We start from the raw sequence: 26821 nt of genomic DNA on the forward strand, positions 1-26821 counted from the left end.
TAGTTCTAATAGTGTTTGTTTGACGAATTTGGGAGCCCCCATGTTAGGTGCATATATGTTTAGGATTGTAATGTCCTCCTGTTGGAGTGTGCCCTTAATCAATATAAAGTGACCTTCCTTATCTTTCTTGACTAACGTCGGACTAAAGTCTACCCTGTCTGATATTAGGATAGCAACCCCTGCTTGTTTTGTAGGCCCATTTGCTTGAAACACCGTCTTCCAACCTTTCACCCTAAGATAATGTCTATCCTTTGTAGAAAGGTGAGTTTCTTGGAGACAACAAATTGTAGGATCCTGCTTTTTAACCCAGTCTGCAAATCTATGTCTTTTCGTTGGGGCATTGAGACCGTTGATATTAAGAGATATTATTGAAAGGTGTGTATTTATGTTTGCCATTTTTGTGTGTGTGTGTGTGTGTGTTATTGGTTCTACCTTGCTCTCTTCTGTTAACTGGTATTTGAGTATAGCTGGTTTTTTCTAGGTTCCTTATATGTGTGCTTTTCCTTTTGTTCAGCATGGAGGATTCTATCAAGTATTTTCTGTAGAGCTGGTTTTGTCTTCAAATACTCCTTTAACCTGCTTTTGTCATGGAATGTCTTTATTTCTCCATCTATTTGAATGGATAACTTTGCAGGATAAAGTAACCTTGGTTGACAGTTGTTATCTTTCAGAACTTGGAATATATCACTCCAAGCCCTTCTGGCTTTAGAAGTTTGTATTGAATAATCTGCTGTAATCCTGATGGGCTTGCTTTTGTAGGTAACTTGATTTTTCTCTCTAACTGCTTTCAATATTTTTTCTTTGGTTTGTGTGTTTGGAAGTTTGATTATAATATGGCGAGGAGAGGTTCTTTCTGGGTTTTGTCTGGCTGGAGTTCTAAAGGCTTCCTGTATCTGTATTGGTACCTCTTTCCCAATTTGGGGAAATTTTCCTCTATGATTTTGTTGAAGATGCCTACTATGCCTCTGGAGTGGAGTTCTTCTCCTTCTACTATGCCCTGAATTCTTATATTGGATCTTTTCATACTGTCCCGAATATCTTGAAATTCCCACTCATACTTTTCTATAAGTTTGTCTTTCTCTTTGTTGGACTACATTAGGTCTGCCACCTGGTCTTCTAGCTTAGATATTCTGTCCTCTCCCTCATCCATCCTACTGGTGAGATTTTCTACAGAGTTTTTTATTTCATTAACTGTGTTCTTCATTGCTAGTAATTCTGACTGGTTTTTTTTTTATTATTTCTATTTCCCTATTTATGTCTTGTATTGCCTTCTTATTTCATTAAATTGGTGTCCTGCCTCTTCTTTGATTCCTTTGATTTCCTCTTTGATTTCTTCTTTGATTGTTTTCATGTGTTCTTTGACCTCTTTGAACATATTTATAATTATTCTTTTGAACTCTTTCTCAGGCATTTCCTCTAACTCTTTCTCACTGGAGGACATTTCTGATGCATTAATACTTCTAGGTGGTTTTATATCGTCTTGCTTTTTAGTGTTTCTTGTGTTATAATGTATATATTTTTGCATCTTGGATTAAGTTAATGCTTGGATTTTCTAGCTAGCTGTGTATTCTTAGCTGTATCAATTGATTTGATGTAATATATTTTCAGGGTAGGACCTTAAGGTATTAGGTGTGGCTCTTAAGACTCTCAGAGTATCTACAACGATGTTCTTAGGGGTTGAGTTTTCCTGCTTTAGGAGTATTCAAGCAGGCTGAGTGGAATAAAATACAGGTAGATTCTAAAATTTAACTAAACACTGTACACATTCAATCAAAAACAGCCCCGAGTATGTATGCAAGAGTAGTTATTATAATGACCAGATCCTCTATCAACAAAGAGGTTTAGATTTCTGGTCTGTTGAGGGATCCAAGTCAGCTTGTGCCCAAGTGAGACCCTTCCCTGGTGCAATCCCAGTTACCTTGGGTGATTTTGGTCTCAGTCAAGTTGCTGCCTGGGTCGTCGGGCTGCTGTTCTGATTTCTGGAGCTGGGCACTTGCTTTTCCTACGGGGCAAACCGAGTCGCTGCTGCTGCCTCTGCTGCTGCCGTAGCTGCCACCACCGGAGCCACCACCGCTGCTGAAGCTGCCGCTGCCGTGTCCACCGCCGCTGCTCCCCCTGAAGCCGCTGCTGCGGGATCTGCCGCCGCTGCCGCTCCTGGGTCCGCTGCTGCTGGGGCCGCTGGTACCGGTGCTGGAGCCGCTGAAGTTGCTGCCGAACTCTGCTCCTGCTTGGGTCCCGCTGTCAGCCCAAGTTGGCGTGGCCGGGTCCTGGGCCGCTGCTGTGTTCGCTGGAGCTGGGTTCAGGCGGTGGGGGAGGGGAGGGAGCCGCGGCTGCCCTTGTTGTCTCGCTGCTCCACGTGTTCTTCTACCTTGCGGTCTTCTCCTCCGCTGCTCGCTGCTGCTCTTCCATCACGTTTCCCGAGTTGCGGAGAGCGCAGTGTGAGGGGAAAATCCCACACCTGGCTTTTCCTGCGGCTTGAGCCGAGTGTCTGGCGGCTTTCTGCTGCGCCGCGGCCGAGCTGCCGGAGCCGCTTTTCTGCCTGTGCAGGCTCTGGATGCTCTATAACTCTTCTACTTCTCCGCTGCCGCCTCAATTTCCTATACACCTCACTTTTTAGTAAAAGTGTGTATTTTGCTGAGTTTTTTTGGTCTTTTTCCCCCCTAGGCTGCTTTGGCATGGTACCTACGCCGCCATCTTAACCGGAAGTCCTCAGTTGATATCGAATACCAATTTTTGAACCATAGCTTTCATGTTAAGCATCATCTTGGATTTGCAAACTTTAAAAACAAATTATTTATTTGTTTATTTATTTGAGAGAGAGGGAGAGAATGGGCATGCTAGGGCCTCCAGCCACTGCAAACAAACTCCAGATGGGTCTCCCTTGTGCATTTGCAAACTTTTGTGTCTTGGTGTTAAAAGACCTGCAGTCAGTCATGACTGCTCTCTTTTTTTTGGTTTGGTTATTTGAGGTAGGTCTTGCTCTAGTCCAGACTTACCTGGAATTCACTATGTAGTCTCAAAGTGGCCTTGAACTCATGGCAATCCTCCTACCTCTGCCTCTTGAGTGCTGGGATTAAAGGCATGCAGCACCATGCCCAGCTTGCTTTTTTAATTTAAAACAAAATGCAGTTGAGTTTCCTCATTACAGGGAAATAGTTACTTTTTGGCTGATAGGTCAAATGATAAGAAAAATGTTTTCTATACATTAATTTTTTAATAAGTTTTTTAAAGAGTTTATTTTGGCAAATAGACTAGAAAAGTTTTACTTTCACTTCTGTCTTTGCATCTGATGCCATAAAAGTTACCCAGACTTGGATAGTAAACAGTTGTCAAGAAAATGGGGCAAGATTTTTGTAGTAGAGATAAGGCCACATCATTGTTGAGTTAGAAATAATCAGCTGTGGTAAGGGTCAGCCATATGTAGGCTGTCAGAACCTTGTTGTACTGTAAGGGTATCAATATAATTTAACCCAGATAAGCCTTCTTCATCAGGGATTAAAAGAGAAAAGAATGAAAAAAAGTATATATATGTAGTTAGTTTGTTTTTGTTTTTCAAGTAGTATCTCGCTCTAGTCCAGGCTGACCTGGAATTTACTGTGTAGTCTCAGGCTGGCCTCAACTTCATAGTGATTCTACCCCAGCCTTACAAGTGCCCATGCCCGGCTCAAATCATATTTTTAGAAAATTAGCAACTGGTAACTTGTACTAAAACTTTAATGGTTAAAAAAAATTAAAAGCATTGGAGTTTAAAATATGTTTCTTGGGGCTGGAGTGATGGCTTAGTTGTTAAGGCACTTGTCTGCAAAGCCAAAGGACCCAAGTTTGACTCCCCAGGACCCACGTAAGCACAAAGGGCCGCATGCATCTGGAGTTCGTTTGCATTGGCAGGAGGCTCTGGTGTGCCCATTCTCTTTCTCTCTCTACCTGCCTAAATCTGTATGTCTCTCTCAAATAAATAGGTAAAAATGAAACTTTTTAAAAGTTTTTATTTATTTGAGAGTGATAGTGAAAGAGGCGGGGGGGGGGGGGAGAGAGAATGGGCATGCCAGGGCTTCCAGCCACTGCAAATGAACTCCAGATGCATGCACCCCTTATGCATCTGGATAACGTGGGTCCTGGGGAATCGAGCCTCGAACCAGGGTCCTTAGTCTTCTTCACAGACAAGTGCTTAACCGCTAAGCCATCTCTCCAGCCCAAAATAAAACATTTAAAAAATATTTTAAAAAATAAAATATGTTTCTCTTACAACACAGTGACATGATACCTTATGTGATCTTATCTTTGAGGTTATTGTGCCACAGATTTTCATTAAATGAAAAGCTAACATTAATAAAAATATTACAGCTTGCATCTTTAAGAAACAACTTGTCTAAAGAACTTTACAATGTTCCTATTTAGGTTGTTGTCAAAGTGACTTTTTAAAAAAATTTTGTTTAATTTTCAAAAAAAAAGTCATCTGTCAAAATTTGAAGTTTGCACTTTCTCCCTTTTGGCAATGTTAGAGCACCACAGCAATAGCAATGTTAGACAGCACGGCCACGGCAGTGTTAGACGGCACGGCCACGCCAGTGTTAGACGGCACGGCCACGGCAGTGTTAGACAGCACGGCCACGGCAGTGTTAGACGGCACGGCGACGGCAGTGTTAGACGGCACAACAAGCACTAGGCCAGAGCAGGTTGGGTTTGGCTTCTCCTTCCAAGGGAAAGAATTCCAGGCACCTGTGTTTAAATGAAGATAGTGGAAAAGTGAAGAATTTAAGAAAATAATTGACTTTTAAAGCACTTTGAAGAACAAAAAAATATAGTCCTATTTTTTCAGAATTTCATGTGGCTTGAACTGTTCCCTGTTTCAGGGTGTCAGTTTGCACTTCCAATGCCAGCAGCACAGCTATTAGTAATACAGTAGGTTGATACTGCACTAACGAAGTAATTCACATTTGAGTTTCTTAGTACTCAGTTTTTTATAAAAGTGTACGTTTCCAGGCTTGCTACTATTCCCACATTACCTTAGAATGAGTTTCTTGTCCTGTTGAGGGAAGTTAATGTTTCTTTATAGATTATGAAACTTATTCCCTGAAGCTGGTTAACTTTGTTTACTAGTTACATAAGAATGATTGTTAGCCTACTCTGACTGATTAAAATTTGTGAAACTGTGATGGGGATATGCTAGAAAACCAGCAAATGTCTGAGGTAAGTGAGGCTTTGGGAGACAGTGAGCATGTGTACAGAAACCTTCAGTCTTAATTACAGTGTTAATATGACGCTGTTCTTGGAAAAATAGTGGTTCTTTTTACAAGTTGTGTGCACAATCCTAAAATACGTCATGTTTCACGTACAAGTTGCCTTCAGCACATGTTTACCTGCTAGTATTTTCTCAAAGTATAGCAGCTTGTTTACCAGAATTTCACTATGTGCTAGCAGGAAATAGTTCTAGTTTATTGAAATGTTGAATTTCTTGTTGGTATCTTTAATTACATAGAGCATATAGCAAGACTAAAAGACATCATAACATTTTAGTATGGGTGAAAATTTTATAAAGATTATATATGAGAACTTGTATCTTTGATCATTACCATCTTTCATTGAGGGTTTTTCATTACTGTTGACAAATGCTACTTCCAATTAATGTTTATGGCCCTACTGAATTTTAAGGGACCAGAAAACTTTAAGAAGTTTTATCTTTGTTAAGTATCAGTTAAGTATCAGGGCATGTTTTGAAGTATTAATGTCTTAGAAACATTAGTAAGTATAATTGGCAGCGTTTCCAAGGTGAAACTTGCCTGTATTTATAGTTGAATGTTAATGGAAACATATGTAATAAGCAAAACAAATTTAAGATGGCCTAAGACAAAAGGATGTTTAGCATTTATAAGGATTCTCCTGGATTGACTATCCCAACTGCCATTGAATAAGGTCATGTTAACTTTAAAATGTGATTAATGGAGCAGCCAACTCGCACTAAGGTTTTTCCATGTTGAGGGATTTGAACTGCAGGCATCTGGTGTCAACTTCTCAGGTCTTGCCTTCATCAGTGCAGAATGACAAAGCACATGTTTATCTCTTGCTTGTCACAGGTGTCAGTGGTCTGTATGACTTCGGGCCAGTTGGCTGTGCTCTGAAGAACAATGTTATTCAGACGTGGAGGCAGCACTTTATCCAGGAGGAGCAGATCCTGGAGATTGACTGCACCATGCTCACTCCTGAGCCAGTTTTAAAGTAAGATTATGCTTCTGGGGGTCATCCTTCCATATGTGCATTAAATGACTTTTTATGTCTTACTTTTTGGTGCGTGTGTGTGTCTGCGTGTGTTCGTGTGGAGGGGTGTATGTGTATGTGTGAAGACCAGAGTTAACCTTTGAGTGTCTTACTTGATGCCCCAGCACCTTATTCTCTGAAGGTAGAGCGCACTGATTTGCTTAAGAGTAGCCAGTGAGCCCCAAAGGATTTCCTGTATCAGCTTCCACCGAGCTAGAACTGTAGGCACATGCCACCATGCCTGGCATTTATGTGCACTCTGGGAATCCACACTCAGGTCCTTGTGCCTGCATACGCTTTACCCGTTGAGTTATCTTTCCAGTCCTGTAAGTAACTTCCTGATTATATAAATGATCTGTGCTCATATAGGAAAACAAAAGAGTTCCGTATTTGTGAATGTTTTGTGTGTTTGTTTATTTATTCTTTGGAGCTGAGGACCAAACCCAAGTCCTTGCCTAGTAAGTGCTATAACACTGAACTAAATCCCTAACTGTTGTTCTGTATATCTGAATATGATCAGTACATTTTTCTTCATGTAATGTAGGTGTTTCCTTGTGTAGTTAAATTTGTCTAAAGCAATTTTGATGATAGCATAGTATTCTGTTTTAGGAGTGTGCCACAATTTAGTTAGTGCCATATCATAAGCATTTGAATTTTTATTGCGCCAAACATTTGAAAGGTAGATTTTTGTATCCTCTGCTGTTCCCATATTCCATAGTATACATTGTTATAAGTTCCAGTAGAGTAGTTATGTGGGGCTGGGTGGGTGTGTATGTGTAATATTCATACGTATGTCAGTACACAAGTGTTTATGGTATGAGGCCAGAGTGGGCATTGGGTGTCTTCCTCAATCACTCCCTACCTTATTTTTTTTCCACCTTATTTTTTTGAGACATGATCTCTAAAGAGCCCAGAGCTTACCGTTTCAGCAGACTTGCTAGCCAGCGTGCCCCGGGGATCCTTCTGTCTCTGTCTCCCCAGTGCTGAGATTACAGCTATTCACTGTTGTATCTAGCTTACTATATGGGTGTTGAGTCAAACTCAGGTACTTACGCTTGCTCAGCAAGGACTTTACCGACTGAGCCTTTACCCCAGTTCCCACTTTCAATCAAATTCATTACTATATGTATGAATTTCATTAAGAGATGTAGACTATTCCTATCAGCATTGTTGAAAGTAGGTCAGGAATTGAATGACTACAAGAGGAATTCTTACCATTTGAATCTCATCTTCATTTAATGCTACCTGATAAGGAAACAACTTTTTTTTTTTTTTTTTTGAGGTAGGGTCTTGCTTTAGTCCAGACTGACCTGGAATTTACTATGTAGTCTCAGGGTGGATTTGAATTCATAACTATCATCCTACCTCTGCCTCCTGAGTGCTGGGATTAAAGGCATGTGCCACCACCCCTGGCTAGAAAACAATTTTTATTATTAACATCTTGTTTAGTTTCTGCTCATAATTTCAGCCAGTGAAGATGAGAAGTATGCCTGTTGATGAATCGATAAGATTTGGGCTTTCTTTCAGCCAATTGTTCCACTAATAGGAAATGGGTAAATATAATACTGATGTCCATATAGGTACCCATTTGTACTGAACTACTATGGATTCTTGGCTCATCAAATTCCTAATGATTTTGACCTTGACTTAGATCACTGATAATGATGGAATAAGCATGAATTAATCCTGAAATGTAGTACAGAATAATAAGTCTATAAAAATTCATAACCTAGTTGATATCTTTTTTTTTCTTTTCACCTTTATGGGAAGGAAAAACTTGAGAGAGGATGAAACTAGATTTGAAGAATTTTCTTGGACATCTATTAATATTGTTACTATAGATACGAATGTTTCCATCTTTGACATGCATAGATATAAATTCTGGCTAAACATGGCCTTGTATGAGAATATCTGTGTGTTAATTTGAGAATGACCAATTGGTTTTTCATTTGTTAATTAGGACCTCTGGCCATGTAGACAAGTTTGCTGACTTCATGGTGAAAGATGTGAAAAATGGCGAGTGTTTTCGTGCCGACCATCTGTTGAAAGGTATGTTCTTCCCCCTTTGAAACAGGCACATCAAATAAATGGTGTTCGGGCTTAACTTTGTTTTTCAAATTTTTTTCCTTTTTTAAAAAAATTGGGGCACAACATGCAAAGAATGGCAATTTTAAATATACAGATCAAGTCCCTTATTTCCTTGACTAAGCAGGTGAATATCATGGACAGGGACATAGCTCCATTGTAGTGATTGACTGCTCTTTGTTGCATCCTCATCACCACAGACTAACAGCAAAAATTCAAAGTCATTTAGAAAAAAGATAGTATTGTAAATGTCCCTGTAGTATCAGTTGTGGGGAGCTGGGCGTGGTGGCTCACGCCTTTAATCCCAACACTTGGGAGGCAGAGGTTGGGGATTGCTATGAGTTCTAGGCCACCCTGAACTACATAGTGAATTCCAGGTCAGCCTGGACTAGAATGAGACCCTACTTAGAAAAACAAAAACAACAACACCAAAAAAAAAAAAAAAAAAAAAAAAATCAATTGTAGATTTATATAAATTGGGAACATTATTAGCCTTTAGATTTTTTTCTAGAAGTCCAACATGGAAACTAAAAAATGTACTGCCCTTTTACTCATTGGTTAAAATTGACACCAACATGGTTCTTATAGCTCATTTACAGAAACTGATGTCTGATAAGAAGTGTTCTGCTGAGAAGAAATCAGAGATGGAAAGTGTCTTAGCCCAGGTGAGAACTTGTGAGACTTCAGAGTGATGTTGCAGGGGCTGCATGTGATAAATAAGTGTTGAATTTGTCAGTGTGCGGACCTCCACCATGGTTCAGTAGAAGCAGAGTTTATGTCTGACCTTATAGCATTTCTTTTTGCACTTTTATTTTGTTCTCAGTCTTTTGTGGATAAAAAACTTTATTTGAGCCAGAACTGATAAGCCAGTATATTGGACAGCACATAGTGACAGTAGAGGCAATAAATTGAATTTATTTAGTGTTTGGTTAAGAGGAGTTGCTGGCAGTGAGTCATGTTCTCTGTCAATGTGGAGACAAGGGGCTTTGAGTACTCTTTGATCCTGACCCTTGCTGTTGCCCATACAACCTGAGGAGTAGACTCCTGCTTTTCTGTCCTTCTCCCAGTTTGCATGTGGACCTAAAGTTTTAGAGTTTGTATTTAATTTGACAAACTTTAGGAGTGGCAAAATAGTTCATAAAGGTAATTTATTCTGACTTTTACCTAGTGTAAGAATACCTTCTATATCAGCAGTCCTTGATTCATTTGTATGAGGGAAGGTCCCAGACTGAGAATAGGAGGAGCCTGTGAATGTTGTTCAGCAGTAGGGTGTTTGCCTTCTGTTGCAAGACCCTGAGTCCAGTCTGTAGAATGAGAAAGTTGCAGCATAGGTGAAGACTGCTCCACCTTCCTAGGAAGATGCTCTTGTCTCTGTGTGTATGTTCAGCCAGTGGTTCCATTTAAGCAAAGTACGTTTCTCCAATGCTTCGTTTATTAGTCAGAAAATGCAGTGAAGCACACCTTTAAATTTTTCTTTATGTCTGAGAAAAACAAAGTTGTTTTCCCTTCTGCCTTCTCTTCCTTACCTTCCTTTCTTCTTTTTTCTTGTTTTTATTATTTATGTTTTAGCTTCTCAGTATTTGTGACTATGTAACCTGGGCTGACTTTCACCTTGCAGTTATTCTCCTGCCTCAGCTATTCTAAAACTGGGAATGGGGGTGTAAGCTGTCATGCCTGTCTCTATAGCTGCTTTTTTTTTTGGAATAATGATGTATCTGAAAGTGAGCAGGAGACTTTGTAACATTTGCTTGTTCTTTTTTTCCTTCAGTTTTTTGAGACAAGGTATCTGTGTGGCCCAGGTGGGCTTTAAACTTATGATCCTGCTTCAGCTTCCTGAGTGCTGGGTTTATGGCTTGTATGACCATGTCCAGCTTAATGTTTTTTTAAAAAATATTTTATTTATTTATTTATCTATTTATTTATTTATTTGACAGAGAAAGAGGGAGGGGGAGAGAGAAAGAGAGAAAATGGGTGTGCCAGGGCTTCCAGCCACTGCATATGAACTCCACATGCTTGTGCCCTATTGTGCTTCTGGCTAATATGGGTCCTGGGAAATCAAACTGGGATCCTTTGGCTTTGCAGGCAAACGCCTTAACCGCTAAACCATCCCTCCAGCCCACGTTTTGTTTTTTTTTTTCATTCTTGAAAGTTACTGTATGCTTTTCTACTTTTGCCCTCTTTTTAGCATGCAGATTATTTATTTACTTATTCATTGGAGGGGTTGTGAGAGAGAAGGGGGCCAGGTAGAATGGACATGCCAGGGCCTCTAACAGGTGTAAATGAACCCCAGATGCATGTGCCACCTTGTGTATATGGCTCTACATGGGTACTGGGGAATCGAATCTGGGTCCTTCAGCTTCACAGGCAAGTGCCTTAACTGCTAAGCCATTTCTTTAGCAGATTTTTTTTGGTGATACCTGGTTTTCCCATATAAGATGAGTTTTCTTCATTTAAATCGAAAGCTTTTAAAATCTGGCTGTTGACTCATCTACCAATTTATTTTGGTCATTATAAAGATGAAGCTCATTGTGTTTGTATTACAGGTAGAAAATCTTTTTTTTTTTTTTAATCTTACTTTATTTCAATGATCCATACTTTCTTCTTCCAGCCCTGTACTGGAATTGAACTCTCGGGGCCTTGCACATACTAGACAAGTGCTCTACCACTGATATATATCCCCAGTTCTCACCATCATGTTATTTCCTACCTTTTCCAAAGACTGGGTCTTTATTAAACATAAAGGAAAAATGTCTGTAACTATCCCTAATTCTAGTTTCCTGTTCAAAATTTCAGACTTACTTAGGATTTTACATACATGTGTCTTTGACCTTAATTGTTCCTTTTCTAGTAAACAGTCAAAATTCAGTAGTAACTAGTTGATTTGGAAAGTGGTTACCATGTGAGCACTACCATTTTCACATTCTAGAATAGTGGTGGTTGTTGCTGTTACAGATAGATGCATGGCCATTGACATAACCCTCACGGGAAGGTGAAGGCTGAGGGGAACTGACAGTACTCCGAAGTGGTCTGAGTAGACTCACTGCTTAAAGCCCAGCTAATGGCTTTAAAAGCACATAACAGCTTTTGCTGCTACAGTTGGTGCCTGTCACTCCGTTTCCACTCTGTGAAGTGTGATAATTTCTTTACAGAGCACTGATTTGCCCTTGATAGGAAGAGCTCTTTCCTTTTACATTGATTTAGCATCTCTCTTTTTCTTAGACTCCCCCCCCCCATTCATTTTGTTGACCCATCTCTGGATATATCAATTTGTAAAATTGGGTTTTTAACTTTTTATAAAAAATTCAAGACATAAAAGTAGAAAGTATGCCTAAAAGATTAAGAAATTCTTCGACAATGAAGGTTAATTTTATTAACTTGGGAAATATTCATAATTTTAATATCATAACATGTTGAGTTGCTGGTCACATTTCCTGAGTGATTAGTTGCACTATTGTGGGCATACACTTGCTCACTGCTGTCTGCATTAGCTTTAGGAGTTAGGCTGGATACTTTGGCAAGACTCTTAGTAAGTGTTTTCTACAGTCCTGCATTTACTGATGGCCTTTGACTAGGTCTGTTGTCAACTAGGTTGATTAGGGGCTTTAAAATAATTGTTTCATTCTGCTATGGCTTTTGAGTAATAGGAAATGAGGAAACTATCTACGATTTGATATCTGAGACACCATTTATAAAGAAAAGCCAGAATTCTTTTTGATATACCCTTCCACCTTATTTAAATGTTTGTTGTTTCCTTACCGTCTACTAAAAAATGCTCGTGTCAGCTTCATAGAGCTGAGATGAACAGGGAGTTCTACCCGTCTTACCCTCTTTCCTTCCTTCATTATCTTGAAATTCACTCTTAGAGTTTCCTTAATGATCCATCCTTTGGTGTAATCATATGTCCTATTTTGTGCATTCACACTAGAAATTTATAGAAATAAAACCTTAAAGGCTTACTTTTTTGTTTGTTTGTTTTTCGAGGTAGGTTCTCACTCTAGCCCAAGCTGACCTGGAATTCAGTATGGAGTCTCAGGGTGGCCTCAAACTCACGACGATCCTCCTACCTCTACCTCCCAAATGCTGGGATTAAAGGCATGCGTCGCCACGCTTGGCTTAAGGCTTACATTTTTAAATTGTCCATTCAAATCTAGAATGTGGTTCATATAAATGAGTTGATATTTGGAATGAAAATGCTAGTAGGTTCCACTATAGGAGCCAATAAAAATTCTGGCAGTCACCTTTCAGTTGATAGATACTAGGTACTGCATGTTTTATTTAATATTTATTGTAGCGTTTTTTAGTGGGATGCAGTATATTTTCATTTTACAGATAAACAGTCTGAGAAGTTAGGGAAGAACTAAACTCTGTGTCATACAACTCATAAATGGTAGGGTGGAAAGATATGCCTATGTCTTTCTGACTCATAAGCCTTTTAGTTTATATAGTAAGTTGATCTGTTGAAATCTGTGAGAAAATTTTTTAAAAATGTTTCAAGTATTCATTATTATTAAGTGGTTTGTCATAGTCATTTGAAATTCGTGAATTGGAACTCATATCATTGTATAGGGTTTCACATTGATGATTAATGTATAGACTGCAGGACACTAGGCAATGTAGGGATGAATAGGACACAGTTTCTACCTTTAGGGGCCATGATAACTAGTGGAAACGGAACTTTATGTGTTTTTTTTTTTTTTTTTTTTTTGAGGTAGGGTCTCACTCTGGTCCAGGCTGACCTGGAATTAACTCTGTCATCTTAGGGTGGCCTTGGACTCATGGCAATCCTCCTACCTCTGCCTCCCAAGTGCTGGGATTAAAAGCGTGCGCCACCACGCCTGGCGAACCTTATGTATTTTTAATTACTAGACAAGGCAATATGCCTCTTAAATTTGTTCTTTGTGGTAGAATTCACTTTTGAAATTTTATTTTTATTTCTACTTTTAAAAAATTTGTTTATATTATTTATTTATTTGAGAGTGACAGAGAGGAGGGAAAGAGAGAGAGAAAGAGAGAGAGAATGGGCGCGCCAGGGCTTCCAGCCACTACAAACAAACTCCAGATACGTGCACCCCCTTGTGAGTCTGGCTAACGTGGGTCCTGGGGAATTGAGCCTCGAACCGAGGTCCTTAGGCTTCACAGGCAAGTGCTTAACCGCTAAGTCACCTCCCCAGCCCTATTTCTACTTTTTGACAATTTTATGTAAATGATGTATTTTGATCATATTCACCCACCTTACCAAGAACATGTTTGTCCCTTTCCCTGCTGATCCCCTTTTCCCAATTAGTCCCCTTCTACTTTCATGTCTTGGGGTGAGGAGTAACCCGTTGAGTTTAACTAGGTTTGCTTACATGAACATGGATGAGCATTATTTACCAGAAGAGGAACAACTTTCTAGTTGTTGCACCCCTGAAGACCATGTCTCCCCTCCCCCAGCAACCATTAAACAATAGCTCCTTTGAGAGGGCCTCATGGGCTCCCTCCCCATCTATGATGGAATGCTGATCGCCTCAAATCTTATGTAGGTAACTGTAACTGCTATGAGATTATGAGTTCAATGATCTTGTTATGTCTGGAAGACAGTATTCTACAACATTCTTCCTCTTCTTCCACATTCTTTCCATACCCCTCCTGTGATGTGCCCTAAGCCTTGGAGGAGGTGATTAAAAATGCCCCATATGGGAATGAACACTCAATGGTCACTTATTCTTAACACTTTCGCCAGTTATCAGTCTGCCATCCACTATAAAAGGAAGCTTCTGTGGCCAAAGCTGAGAGCAGTGCTAATTTATGGACATTATAAATATCTAGAAGGTAGTTTAATGGGTACAACATGTCCATTTAGCAAAGTAGCAGCATAATCTTTCACCCTAGGGCTTGTGACTTCAGTATTAGGCATGAATTTCTTCCTGTGGAGCAAACCTCAAATACAGTCAGAGTGGTTGGCTACCCCACGACAGTTATGCCGCTATTACACTAGTGGAAGTATCTTGCCTGGCTGGTCCAACTTGGAAGATTTATGACTTCCAATTCTTGGCCAGCCTGTCATTATTATAACTCTAACAAGAGGTTCACTTTGTTTTTCGGTGTGAAGTGTTACATGTCTAAGTTTCAAGTCAGGTTCAGAAACCATTACTTGGTTGGAAAAAAGAAAGCATGTAAATGGGTTATAAAAAGATGGGCTAGCCAGGCGTGGTGGTACACACTTTTAATCCCAGCACTCAGGAGGCAGAGGTAGGAGGATCGCTGTGAGTTCAAAGCCACCTTGAGACTACATAGTGAATTCCAGGTCAGCCTGGGCTAGTATGACACACTACCCCAAAAAACCAAAAAAAAAAAAAAAAAGATTGGGTTAACTCTGTTGGGGTAATGGTGGGTTGTGGTTGTGTATAAAGCTTTATCTTTCGCCTTGTGGGTTCTACATTGTTTTTACTCAGTTTCACACTAATTGTTTTCTTAACATGTCCTTCAGCTTGATAACTATGGACAGCAAGAACTCGGGGATCTTTTTGTAAACTATAATGTCAAATCTCCCACTACTGGAAATGATCTGTCCCCTCCTGTACCTTTTAACTTAATGTTCAAGACCTTCATTGGGCCTGGAGGAAACATGCCTGGGTATGTATTGCTCATTGTTTATCTGTTTACCATAATTATTAAAAGGCAGATATCAGTGCTGTGTAGGGAAAATTCATCTGGACTTTCTTGCAGATAACACTATTAAAAATAATGACAGGGACTGGAGAAATGGCTCAGTGGTTAAAGGTGCTTGTTTCCTGCCAGCCTGGATTCAATTCCTCAGTACCTGTGTAAAGCCATATGCACAAAGCATGTGCTGAAGTTCATTTGCAGTGGCAAGAGGCCCTAGTGCACCCATTCTGTCTCATTCTCTTTCTCTCTGAAATAAATAATACATTTAAAAAAAAATAATGACAGACAACTCTTTAGTTCTAATTCTTTCTGCATTCAAGTTCTTTTTTTTTTTTCTTGTTTGTTTGTTTGTTTTGATGTAGGATCTCACTGTAGCCAAGGCTGACCTGGGATTCACTATGGAGTCTCAGGGTGGCCTTGAACTCATGGCAATCCTCCTACCTCTGCCTCCCGAGTGCTGGGATTAAAGGCATGTGCCACCATGCCCGGCTCAAATTCTTTGAGTATGTTTTTATTTTATTCTGTTTATTTGCTATAAAAGAAATACAAAGTCCACAGTCATCTTAGCTTCTATTTTTAGCTGCATGGGGCAGAAGGGATGGTAAAAAGTAGTTTGTTAAATATCATTGAAAATAAAGTGTGCTTTGGAAACAATTTAATCTGTACAGCACAGTCCAGTTCAGAGTTCTTCAGTGGTGGACATGTTCTGTAACCCAGGCTCTAATTGCCCATTGTGTTAGCCGCTAGCCACCTGCAGCTGTTGAGCACTTGAAATGGGGCTAGTTCTCCTGAAGAATTGAATTTTAAAATTTATTTCATTTAAATTAAATTCAAACTTATTAGACATGTAGTAGCCTGTTATATTAAAATGTACAGGTCTAGCCTGATGATTTGAGAGATGGGGTTTGTATAGATTGAGCAAACCTGAGCATTTGCAGTGTGATCTGGAGTTCAAACTGTCTCTAATGTCCTTATCCACTGTTAGTAAGCTTGGCTTGTTTTCTATCACATAGAATTAGGTATTTTTCTTTCTTTTAGTTTTTAATATAAAGGGAGTCTCCTGTTCATTTGTTTATTTGAGAGAGAGAGTAAAACACATATAGAGAGAATGGGCACACCATGGCCTCCAGCCACAACACCGAACTCCAGATGCATGTGCCACCTTGTGCTTCTGGCTTTACGTAGGTACTAGGGAATTGAACCTGCGTCCTTTGGCTTTGCAGACAAGCTCCTTAACTGCTAGGCCTTCTTTCCAGCCTGAATCTCTTCTTATACTTGCATATGGTTATGTCTTGTTTTTTCTTGTTTATTAATTTTTTAAGTTAGCATACAAAGAATAGGTTTCTTTTTGACACTTTCTAGGAATAACATTCGATATTTTTCTGTGGCCTTAGGGTAAGAGAGTAGTTTTTTGCTAGAGCAAGCTAGATATATCATATATACTGAATAGGAACTGAAGGGTAATAAAAAGTAATTTGACAAAACATGTAACTTTTTTTAAGACACAGGTTGATTTGGGATAGTTTGTTGACAAAGACTTGTTATAATACCCATAAACCCACCTCCAACAATAAATACACTGCTTCTAGGAGACTCCAATTAACCAAACTGCCACCAGGTGGGGACCTAGCATTCAGAGTACAAGTTTATGGGGGACACCTGAATCAAACCGTCACATTCTACCCCTGGCCCCCATAAACTATAATATGCAATTCATTCAGTCCAACTTTAAAAGTCCCCATGGTTATTATCTATTCCAATGATGTTCAGACATCCTCATGGTCCAAGCCATAATACCAAACCAAATCAAACAAAAACCATAATGGCACAGACATAGCAAAGCAATACTGAGCCAATACAAGATTTTATACAGGACAAACATCAAACTCTGTAGCTTGGGTCTAACAGTGACAAGTCTCCAAGTCTGATAATTCTGACCACTGCTAAGTCTCTGGAATTCTAATTCTGCCCCACCAGTTAGGCTACTCACAGTCCCGGCAAATTTCATCTGGTGCCATCAGCTGTCCTTGTCAGCCATCCCATAGTCCTGGCATTTCTATTGGGTCTCTACTACAACCTCATGGCTCCATCAGGCCTCCATGCAGGTAAACCAACAAGCCTGCTTCACACTGCCCATGGCCATTTCTGAAAAACAAAAACAAAACTGTGTTGCAAATTCAGGGACCCTCTCTTTCCTACATAGTACCAGATGGGCTACCAACTTGTTAATACAGGGGTGAATAAAGGTTTTGAACAACAGGATGCTTCTTCGATATTCAGGCCCCTTCAAAAGAGTGCATTCTTGTCTGAATGCAGGTCAGCTGGTCAAATCTCAGCAATTGTAATCTCTCAGATAATTGCAGCTGAATGAGTAGCAGCTTTGGCCTAAAGATTTCATACTTTTCTGTGCCATACTGCTTACACTAGTCCATTTCTACTCAATGCAACCCTGAACAAGTTCTCAGGACATGGTCATAACAACAAGCCTCTCACACCAACTGTTGCTAGCCCAGTCCAAGCAAAGGTCTTTCTTCCCTTCATAAGCCAAACCTCACAGTCCATAGATCTTACTGCATTCAGGTGTTTCAACTCTGACCAGAATAGTCCATCAAGCTGTACTTACAGCACTGCAGGGAGTCTCTTAGGCCAAGATTTCAAATCCTTCCACATTCTTCTTGGAATCAGTTCCAAAAGGCCAGAAGCCACATAGTCATGTTTCTAGCACCAATGACACCACTTCTTGGTACCAATTTTACTGTTGGGTTAGCTTCATGTTGCTGGCATAAAACACTTGACCAAGAGCAGCTTGTGGGAGGAAAGGGTTTATTTTGGCTTATAGACATGAGGGAAAGCTCCATGATGGCAGGGGAAAACGATGGCATGAGCAGAGGATGGACATCACCTCCTGGCCAACATAAAGTGGACAACAGCAACCGGAGAGTGTGCCAAACACTGGAAAGGGGAAGCTGGCTATAATGTCCATAAACCCACCTTCAACATTACACTGTCTGCAGGAGGCTGCAATTACCAAATTACCACTAGCTGGGGACCTATTATTCAGGACACAAGTTTATGGGGAACACCTGAGTCAAACCACCACAGTGGCCTTGATCCCATGGTGACCCTCCCAGGTGCTGAGATTAAAGGCTGTTAGTGAATGTTTGACACAGAATGTTTCCTATGAGATTGAAGAGAGGACGGTGTCTATACCTATCTTTCAAATATGGAGGAAGACAGAAGCAACTGACTAAAAAAGTACTGGATAAATAGGAGACACTTCAGAAATGGCTTGACTTGGTGGATGGTTGAGAAATAAGTGAGCTGTAATTTTAAGCCTGCTAGACTGACCTTTTTTTGTATCCCACAGTTATGTTTTAATAAGTGGGTTAAGAGTGGCATAGTTGGGAGCAGGGAGGAAAAAGTAATAAGGGAGGAGGAGAGATAAATGGAATATATGTGATATGAAAGCAGAAGAGAATACGAATTGGATGAAGGAAGTAGGCCAGTAAGAGTGGGGGAATGGGAGGGTGCAAGAGGACAGTGGGGAAAGGAATGAATAAGAGCAAAGTAGAATGGTGTATGTGTATATGTATGGAAATGCCATAATGGAGCCTGTTACTTTGTATGTTAACTTAAAAAAAATTAAAGCAACAAAAACTGAGGTATAGTTAGATATGTGTCTTATTCAAAGGGTACTACTTATGGCATCTGCCTCCAGGTAAATGATTGTTAAGAGGGCATCAGAGGCCTTAGGGGCACCAGGCACTTTCAGAGTGGGTGTGTTGAGCATTGGAGTAATAAGTAAACAACCTTACTGATGGTAGTGGTGTGCTATGCTTTGAAAGTGTTTATTACTGAGAAAAGAAATACCTTTTTCAACTTCATTTTAGGGCCTATATAGTTCTGTTGTGAAAATGATATATGTGGTACTTTTAGTATTTGTATCTAGAACTTCTGGCTTATTGGAAAGTATAACTTCTGTTCTTATAACAGACTGATGTATTCAAATTTTTAGATATCTAAGACCAGAAACTGCACAGGGGATTTTTCTGAATTTCAAACGACTTTTGGAATTCAACCAAGGAAAATTGCCTTTTGCTGCTGCCCAGATTGGAAATTCCTTCAGAAATGAGATCTCCCCTCGGTCTGGACTGATCCGAGTCAGGTACTGTTGTCCTTGGCAGTGAATTGGAAATGAAGGTTGATGTAGTTCTACTTTAATCCTGATTATGAACTTTTTGTTTTAATAAATCATGTCTTACACTTATAATTGTAAGATCCAGATGTAACCTCTGGGGTAGCTGGCAGATTTAAGTGACAAAAGTGAATTTGAAGGGAAAGGGTAGACGGTGGGAAATAACTTGTGCTTCCCCCTTTCTAACATTGTTTCCCTTATTCATGGAGCGTTTGAGATGCCGAGCTCTTGATTGTCTCAGGCAAGGCTGTTCTGGCGGCGGCGGTGTGCATAGTCGGGCTGGACTGAACGTAGTGATGATACGTGCTGCAAAGGGTTTGCAGAATCAACAGTGTCCTAGAGACAAACCAGGTCTTTAGGACAACAGTTGGTAGGCTTTCCTGCCTCTGCTCTAGTTCAGACACTCACTTTGTCTAATGACCTGCTTTTGTGATGTGTCCATTTGTGTGTGAGAGGCACACTGGCACTGTGTGGTTCTATTTTTTTCCGAAACTTACTAAGATGTAATTTTTTGTGTAGGTTACATAGCCACACTTAACCTTTTAGGTTCCAAAATATTCTCCCTAGCCCCAGCACATACCATTTCCTCTCTTCTTCCTAAAAACATCTTTATTTAGGGCTAGAGAGTTTGCTTAGTGGTTAAGGTACGTGCCTGCAAAGCCATAGAACCCAGGTTAATTTCCCCAGGACTCACATAGGTCAGATGCACAAAGTGGTGCATGCATTTGGAGTTTGTTTGCAGTGGCTGAAGGCCCTGGTGTGCCCATTCTTTCTTTCTCTCCCCCTCACTCCTTCCTCTCTCAAATAAATAAATATAAATAAATTTTAAAAACATCTTTATTTTGTGTGTGTGTGTGTTGCCTTTGCCAGTGACTTGCCAGCTGCTGTTAAACATCGGACGAGCTGGCACTCTTCCCTTCGTTACAGGTGCCTGGGATTGCAGATGCTGAGACATTGAACCCAGTGTCATCCTTGCAAGTTTGCAAGCAAATGTCTTTACTTGATGACCCATCTCTCCAACCCAGTTTTCCTTTTTTAAAAAACATGTGGGGCGATAGTTTAATATTTCCATTATGGAGTCATTACCACTGGCAAACTAATTAGCATACCCAACACTTAATCAATTCACAGTTACCTTTTTAAGATTTTATTTTGGTGTTGAGAGCACCTAAGACCTCAGCAGGTTTCAGTTGGCACTGCACTCACCTGCACATTTCCCAAAAGAACTAATGAAAAGACTGGAAACAGCATTTGGGGGATTCTGGGCCGTACCATTTTACGTTGTACATTTCCTCTTAGCCCAGGTATAGACTTACAGATGCACAACACCATGCTCTCCTGTCACTTACGTGTGTACACAGAATATGTACTGCAGACCAAATGAGAGGTGCCATTAGCAAATAAAACATGAAAATTAAAGCTTTTAGAGTGCATTTTATGTTTTTAGGAGCCATTTAAACAATTTTACATTGCTTCTAAAACAGCTGAAATAATTGAGAATATAGCAGTAAATGTGATTTGTCCTTTTAAAAAAAAGATTTTGACTCATAAAATTAACTTAAAACACTCTCCCTCCCCCTATTATATATTATATATTATTGCCATTCAGAGAAATCTCTTTTAGGAAACCATTTCTGTGTGCATATTTCCTTCAGCATTGTGTGATGAGTGTGTGTGATTGGCCTGTTCACCTCACGCCAGTGTCCTTTGCCTTGAGTAGCACTTTCTGTAAGAAGCTGTTACTCTGAAGAAGGCACCTGTCCAGCTTTGTCAGGCTTGTTGTGGCCCCAAAACAAAAGAAACCAAATTGCTTCAAAATCAAACAGCCATTTCTGTTCATTTTTAATTTCCCATTCTTTGCTTTGAAAAGTATCTGTTGCTCCATTTAGTGTATATTTATAATAGAAAGATTTGCCAATGCTATAAGGAGAACCATTTTATTTTGATGCCATCTTCAATATCTTATGTCTTCCCTGTGAATGTGGATTGGCTTGTGTTCCTAGTTTGTTTGTTGTTGTTTTTTTTTCCTTTTTCTGATTTCTGAGGTAGGGTCTCACTCTAGCCCAGGCTGACCTGGAATTCACTCCGTATTCTCAGGGTGGCCTCAGACTCACAGTGATCCTCCTACCTCTGCCTCCCAAGTGCTGGGATTAAAGGCGTGTGTTACCACACCTAGCTTGTGTTCCTAATTTTAAAGGCAATATTATTCTGCTTTTAACAATCACTTTCAGCTGGGCATCGTGGCACATGCCTTTAATCCTAGCATTTGGGAGGCAGAGGTAGGAAGGTCGCTGTAGGTGGTTTTCAGCCTGCTGCATTGTTTGCAGAACACTGATTCTGCTGATGTTATGCTTTGAGATTACAATACCTGCTTATCCCCTAATGCTAGAAACTGAGTTTATGGTGTCTGCTCTGTAGCTGTTAAGGGGGTCTCATCTGTAGTTTTAAACTAGCCAAAACGTCTCCTGCTACTGAGTTAGAAAAGTTGGTGTTTCCTTTGTTTTGTTTAAGCCATTATCTAACTAAATGCTACAAATACCTTATACACAAAACTGTTCTAATAAAAGCCCTACAAGCTGCTGCCTCAGGGCTCTTAGTGGGTACAGCTTTCAGTCCCCTGGATCTGTTGACATCCTCAGACTCAGCTTCAGTTTCTCAGCACTGGTCTTTCAGGACCTGGATACCAATTCAGTTAGTGCCAGTAGGTGATGACACCAACTGATCCCTGTAAGTTCAAGGCTAGCCTGAAACCACAGGGTGAGTTCCAAGTCAGCCTGGGCTGGAGTGAGGCCCTACCTTTGGGGGCAAGATCATTTTCAGTTAGAAGTGATAGTCTTTGGGCTAGAGAGATAGACCATACATTAAAGGCACTTGCTTGTATAACCTCCTGGCCTGGATCCAAAGCTTATGGGCCAGCTAATCTGACAGTCATCGTAGCCTGGCAATTTGCTTGCAGTAACAAGAGACCTTGTTTCAAAGAATGTGAAGCACAGATACCACAGAGTTGTCCTCTACCCACCACAGGTGCTTCCGTACACACACACACACACACACACACACACACACACACACGATGAATAAAAATGTTTTAAAAGTTGATATTCTCTTTGGATGTGGCTAGATAGAAGGAATTAGTTTTGAGAAGAGTTTGTTGATATTTAAAATAGTCCTAAAGCTTTTTTTTTTTTTTTTTAACTGGGATTGGGCCCAGGACCTTATGCATGCTAAAGCTTGTAAAAAAAACAACAGGCCCTAGACTACCGAATCGAAAGACTCTTTGGTCATTCCCTTTGGAAATTGATGTTCTGTTGAGAGAAAATCTTGGTAGTTTCAGCAGAGAATTCAGTTCTCGAGAGTAGGAGCCTTGGTCATTGGGTTTTGTAATTAAATATGGAGACTTTATCACTTCTGTTTTTTGCTTTCAGAGAATTTACAATGGCAGAAATTGAGCACTTTGTAGACCCTAGTGAGAAAGACCATCCCAAGTTCCAGAATGTAGCAGATCTCTACCTTAATTTGTATTCCGCAAAAGCCCAGGTCAGCGGACAATCTGCTCGGAAAATGCGCCTAGGGGATGCTGTTGAGCAGGTAAGATCCAGAGGTGACTTAATGTAGATTGTACCCCATTAGCATTGGCCACCTTTAGCAAATTCTTTGTGTACTGAAGGATAGCATATTTTACTTTAGTGGTTATTTCATTGCTTATTGCAGTTTTGGGGGTCAAGCCCATTGCCTTGCACAGGTTAGCAACTTACTGAGCTAAACCCCAGCCTTTTATTTTTTTTTTTATTTATTTATTTTTTTTTTACAAATTCTGGATTTGTTTTCTGTAGTGCTGTGATTAAACACAGCACTGTCATTTTTATTGCTGTAGATTTAGGAAGCATTCAGAAGAGGAATGAAGTTTTGTTGGATAGATAAATGTTGAACATATTTTGAGCAACTTCATTATTGAACTTGTTAAATTAAATGAATAACCAAGACCACATTGTAAGTGCTTTCAGTTGTTCTGAAAACAATATAGAAGTTTACCATCTATGTTAATTTTTTCTCTGAATAACTGCAAACTAGATATTGTCCTTCAGAAGTACACATATGTATTTTTAACCCTTGTGGCACTCTTGCTTCTTTATTTAGGGTGTGATTAACAATTCAGTATTAGGCTATTTCATTGGCCGCATCTACCTCTACCTCATGAAGGTGGGAATATCTCCAGATAAACTCCGCTTCCGACAGCACATGGAGAATGAAATGGCCCATTATGCCTGTGATTGTTGGGATGCTGAGTCCAAAACATCCTATGTAAGCACAGTTTTCTTATTTACTTCTCTCCTTGGTCTCAGGTTCCCTAGGCTGACCTCAAGCTCACTGTTTGGCTGAGGATGAGCTGAACTCCTGATCCTCCTCCCTCTATCGCCTGAATGTTGGGTGGCAAGTATGTGCCACAATACCCCGTTAATGCTTTTCACTATGCAATTTTCTCATTGTTGACTTAGAAAAGGGAATATTGGGGGCTGATGAAGATGGCTCAATCCATAAGGTGCTTGTCATGCAAGCATGAAGACCTGAATTCAGATCCCCAGTATTCCAGGAAAACTATGAGCGGTCGTGGCGTATGCACTTGTGTGGGGTGGGGGGATGGGACAGGAGGATCCCTGGGTGTCTTGTCTAGCCGAATTGGTGAGCTGCAGGTACAATGAGAGACTCTGTCTCAAAAAAGAAAGGAGAGGAAAGAAGAGATCAAAATTGCCTTTGTGTTCTTTATGTCAGAGTAGACCAAAAAAAAGAGAGATCTTTTCTTAAAACAGAAAAGGCAATTGAGCTTCGCCTTCTAGATGGATGCTTTAGAGGGGCAGAGAATGGTGAAGATGAGGCTGTGCCCATGTGTCCATTTTTAGGTGGGCAATGTTACTGTAACGTCCCTTAGTGGAGGCAAGAGGGGGTGGCCTTCTGACATGAGTCCCAGCCAATGGCAATGGTGGTAGGGCTAAGCAAGTTACAGGGCTCATTCTTAGCTTTGAAAGCTGTCTGGTAGATACAGGGTATAGAGTAAGAGTCTGATCTTATTTAGTAATTGTCTTTTCTCATATCTATAGACTTAACAAAAACTTGGAGAGGAGCTGTAGGTCACCTCCCCACTATGGCCTTCCCTGCTCCTGCGTGAACAGGTGCCGGGATGGAAAGCCTTGGGATGAGGCAGATTCTTGTTGCAGTGAGGCAGTGGTCACAAGGTGGCATCTGAAGCAAGGGCCTTATTGGTTGTTGTGAGGCCTCTTCACCCATGCAGAGAGAGACTTCTGGGGACCAGGGCCAGGGGTTTGTTGGTTTCACTGCTTACTTTTTTTAAAAAGTGGATATTTTTGTTTGCTTTTTTATGAATTTTTAAATTTTATTATTTCTTGTTTTTTTCTCTGAACTTTTTTTTTTTTTTGATGCAGGGTTTTACTATATAGGCTGGCCTTACCCATAGTCCTCTTGTATATGCTTTGTGCACAGGGTGAATTATGTTTTATAAACATTAACTGCCTCATGTATGAAACTATTTCCATTTTAGTAATTTCTAAAATCTGACTAGAGATTCTGTCATTGAAATGCCCCTGATTGGTAACAGACTGCTTTCATGAACAAGGCCAGTATAATAAGCAGTAACTGTTTGTATTGCTGTGTATTCTTAGGGCTGGATTGAGATTGTTGGGTGTGCTGATCGTTCCTGTTATGACCTCTCCTGTCATGCGCAAGCCACCAAAGTTCCACTTGTAGCTGAGAAACCTCTGAAAGAACCCATATCCTTTCTGGTCATGCTGAACTTAATGCTGTAGCTCATATCTCCTGTGATGTGTGAGTCTATGCCACATATTGTGAATGAATGAGGAGTTTTGGGATTGTGCTATCCTGTAATAGTCAGCTACAGGTCGTTGAGATGAACTTCCAAACTGGCATACTTATGGGCAAAGGGATATTTATTGAAGCTTACAGATCAGGGGAAAGTTCATAATGGCAGAAGAAGCTGATCCGCTTTCACAGGTCCAAGCAGAGAGAGAAAAGCCACAAGCCACACCAGCCCCACAAGCATGCACACTTAGGAACTCCAGGCAAAGCTCAGGCATTTTGCATATCTTTAGACTGAAATTCCAAATCTGCTCCACACTGTAACCTAGGATCTGACCAGCGACACCTCCTCCAGCCAGGTGGCTACAGATCTAAATTACCAACTCAACACAATTCTGAACAGATTGTGGGCCATCCACTCAAACTACTACATAGCCCTTGTTTAAATTTGATTGTTCACTTCCCTCATTGCTCTTTTCCTCCTCTCTGTATATATGGGCTGCCAGTGCCCAAATTATTTGGCCCTTTTAAAAACACATTCAGACATATGTTCAAAATGCCTTTTAGGATGCTACTTTTTTGTTTGTTTGTTTTTCGAGGTAGAGTCTCACTGTGGTCCAGGCTGACCTGGAATTACCTATGTAGTCTCAGGGTGGCCTCAAACTCATGGCGATTTTCCTACCTGCTGAGTGCTGGGATTAAAGGTGTGCTGCACCACCATACCCAGCTTTAGGATGCTACTTTTACCTGTTTCCAAAATTCATTTCTATAGATTTATAACTGTGTACTCTTATAGAAAGGGTACTTGGGAATACTTGTTCTACTGAAACCTGTACCATTTTGTGATAAATGATTTGGTGCATAAACTGTTATCAGAAGTTTTTATGCTATGGATGGAGTTATATTGCTGATTAGATAATGGTGGTTTTTAATTTTTTTTATTTTAGAGAGACAGGGAAAAAGAGAATTGGCACACCAGTGCCTCAGCCATTGCAATTAAACTCCAGATGCTTGCACCACCTAGTGATCATGTGTGACCTTGTATTTGCCTCACCTTCTGTGCGTCTGGCTTACATGGGATCTAGAGAGTCAAAGATGGGTCCTTAGGCTTCACAGGCAAGTGACTTAACTGCTAAGCCATCTCTCTCTCCAGCCCTAGATAATAGTGTTTCTATCTTACTGTACCCGGAGAAAGTCTTTGTTGATAATGTGATTTTCTTCTTGATTTTTTTAAAGTTTTATTTTGTTCATTCATTTATTTACTTATTTGAGAGAGAGAGGCAGACAGAGAGATTGGGCAGACATTACAAACAAACTCCAAATGTTACGCCATCTTGTGCATCTGGCTTTATGTAGGTACTGGGGAACTGAACCTAGTTCCTTTGGTTTTTCTGGCTAGTGCCTTAACTGCTAAACCTTTCCAGCCCATGGTTATTTATTCTTACGTAAGGTTTGTCAGGATGATTTTGTGTGCACTTGTTTCATTTTGCATTTGAAGTGGGAAAATAAACAGCATCTGGGATCCTAGCAGGGCTGCTGGTGGTTTTTAGCTGATGATTGACTTCAAGGTCTTTTTGCAATACTAAGGAGTGACATGTTTTGTGATTCCTTGACTGTTTCGTACAAAACTGTCAATGTTGTTCAGTTTGAACCCAATAAGGGAGCAGTTGGCAAAGCGTACAAGAAGGACGCAAAGCTGGTGATGGAGTACCTTGCCACTTGTGATGAGGGTTACGTCACAGAAATGGAGACCCTGCTGAGTGAGAAAGGGTAAGACTAAAGATGCTCATTATTCCCGGCTCCAGTCAG

The 26821-nt window shown here is 40.3% G+C and overlaps 1 protein-coding gene across 1 annotated transcript in view; it reads left to right on the forward strand.

Moving 5' to 3' along the window:
* Positions 1-26821, forward strand: part of Gars1 (glycyl-tRNA synthetase 1) — a 61440-nt gene that overhangs the window by 23904 nt on the left and 10715 nt on the right. Inside the window, exons 4-12 of the mRNA XM_004652763.3 lie at positions 6075-6216; positions 8216-8304; positions 8929-9005; positions 14810-14955; positions 19004-19153; positions 22609-22771; positions 23321-23485; positions 24859-24966; positions 26637-26782. Coding sequence (XP_004652820.2) covers positions 6075-6216; positions 8216-8304; positions 8929-9005; positions 14810-14955; positions 19004-19153; positions 22609-22771; positions 23321-23485; positions 24859-24966; positions 26637-26782 — 1186 coding nt within the window. The remainder of the gene's footprint in view (positions 1-6074; positions 6217-8215; positions 8305-8928; positions 9006-14809; positions 14956-19003; positions 19154-22608; positions 22772-23320; positions 23486-24858; positions 24967-26636; positions 26783-26821) is intronic.

This window comes from Jaculus jaculus, chromosome 16, assembly GCF_020740685.1.
Source record: "Jaculus jaculus isolate mJacJac1 chromosome 16, mJacJac1.mat.Y.cur, whole genome shotgun sequence".
Taxonomy (NCBI): Eukaryota; Metazoa; Chordata; class Mammalia; order Rodentia; family Dipodidae; genus Jaculus; species Jaculus jaculus.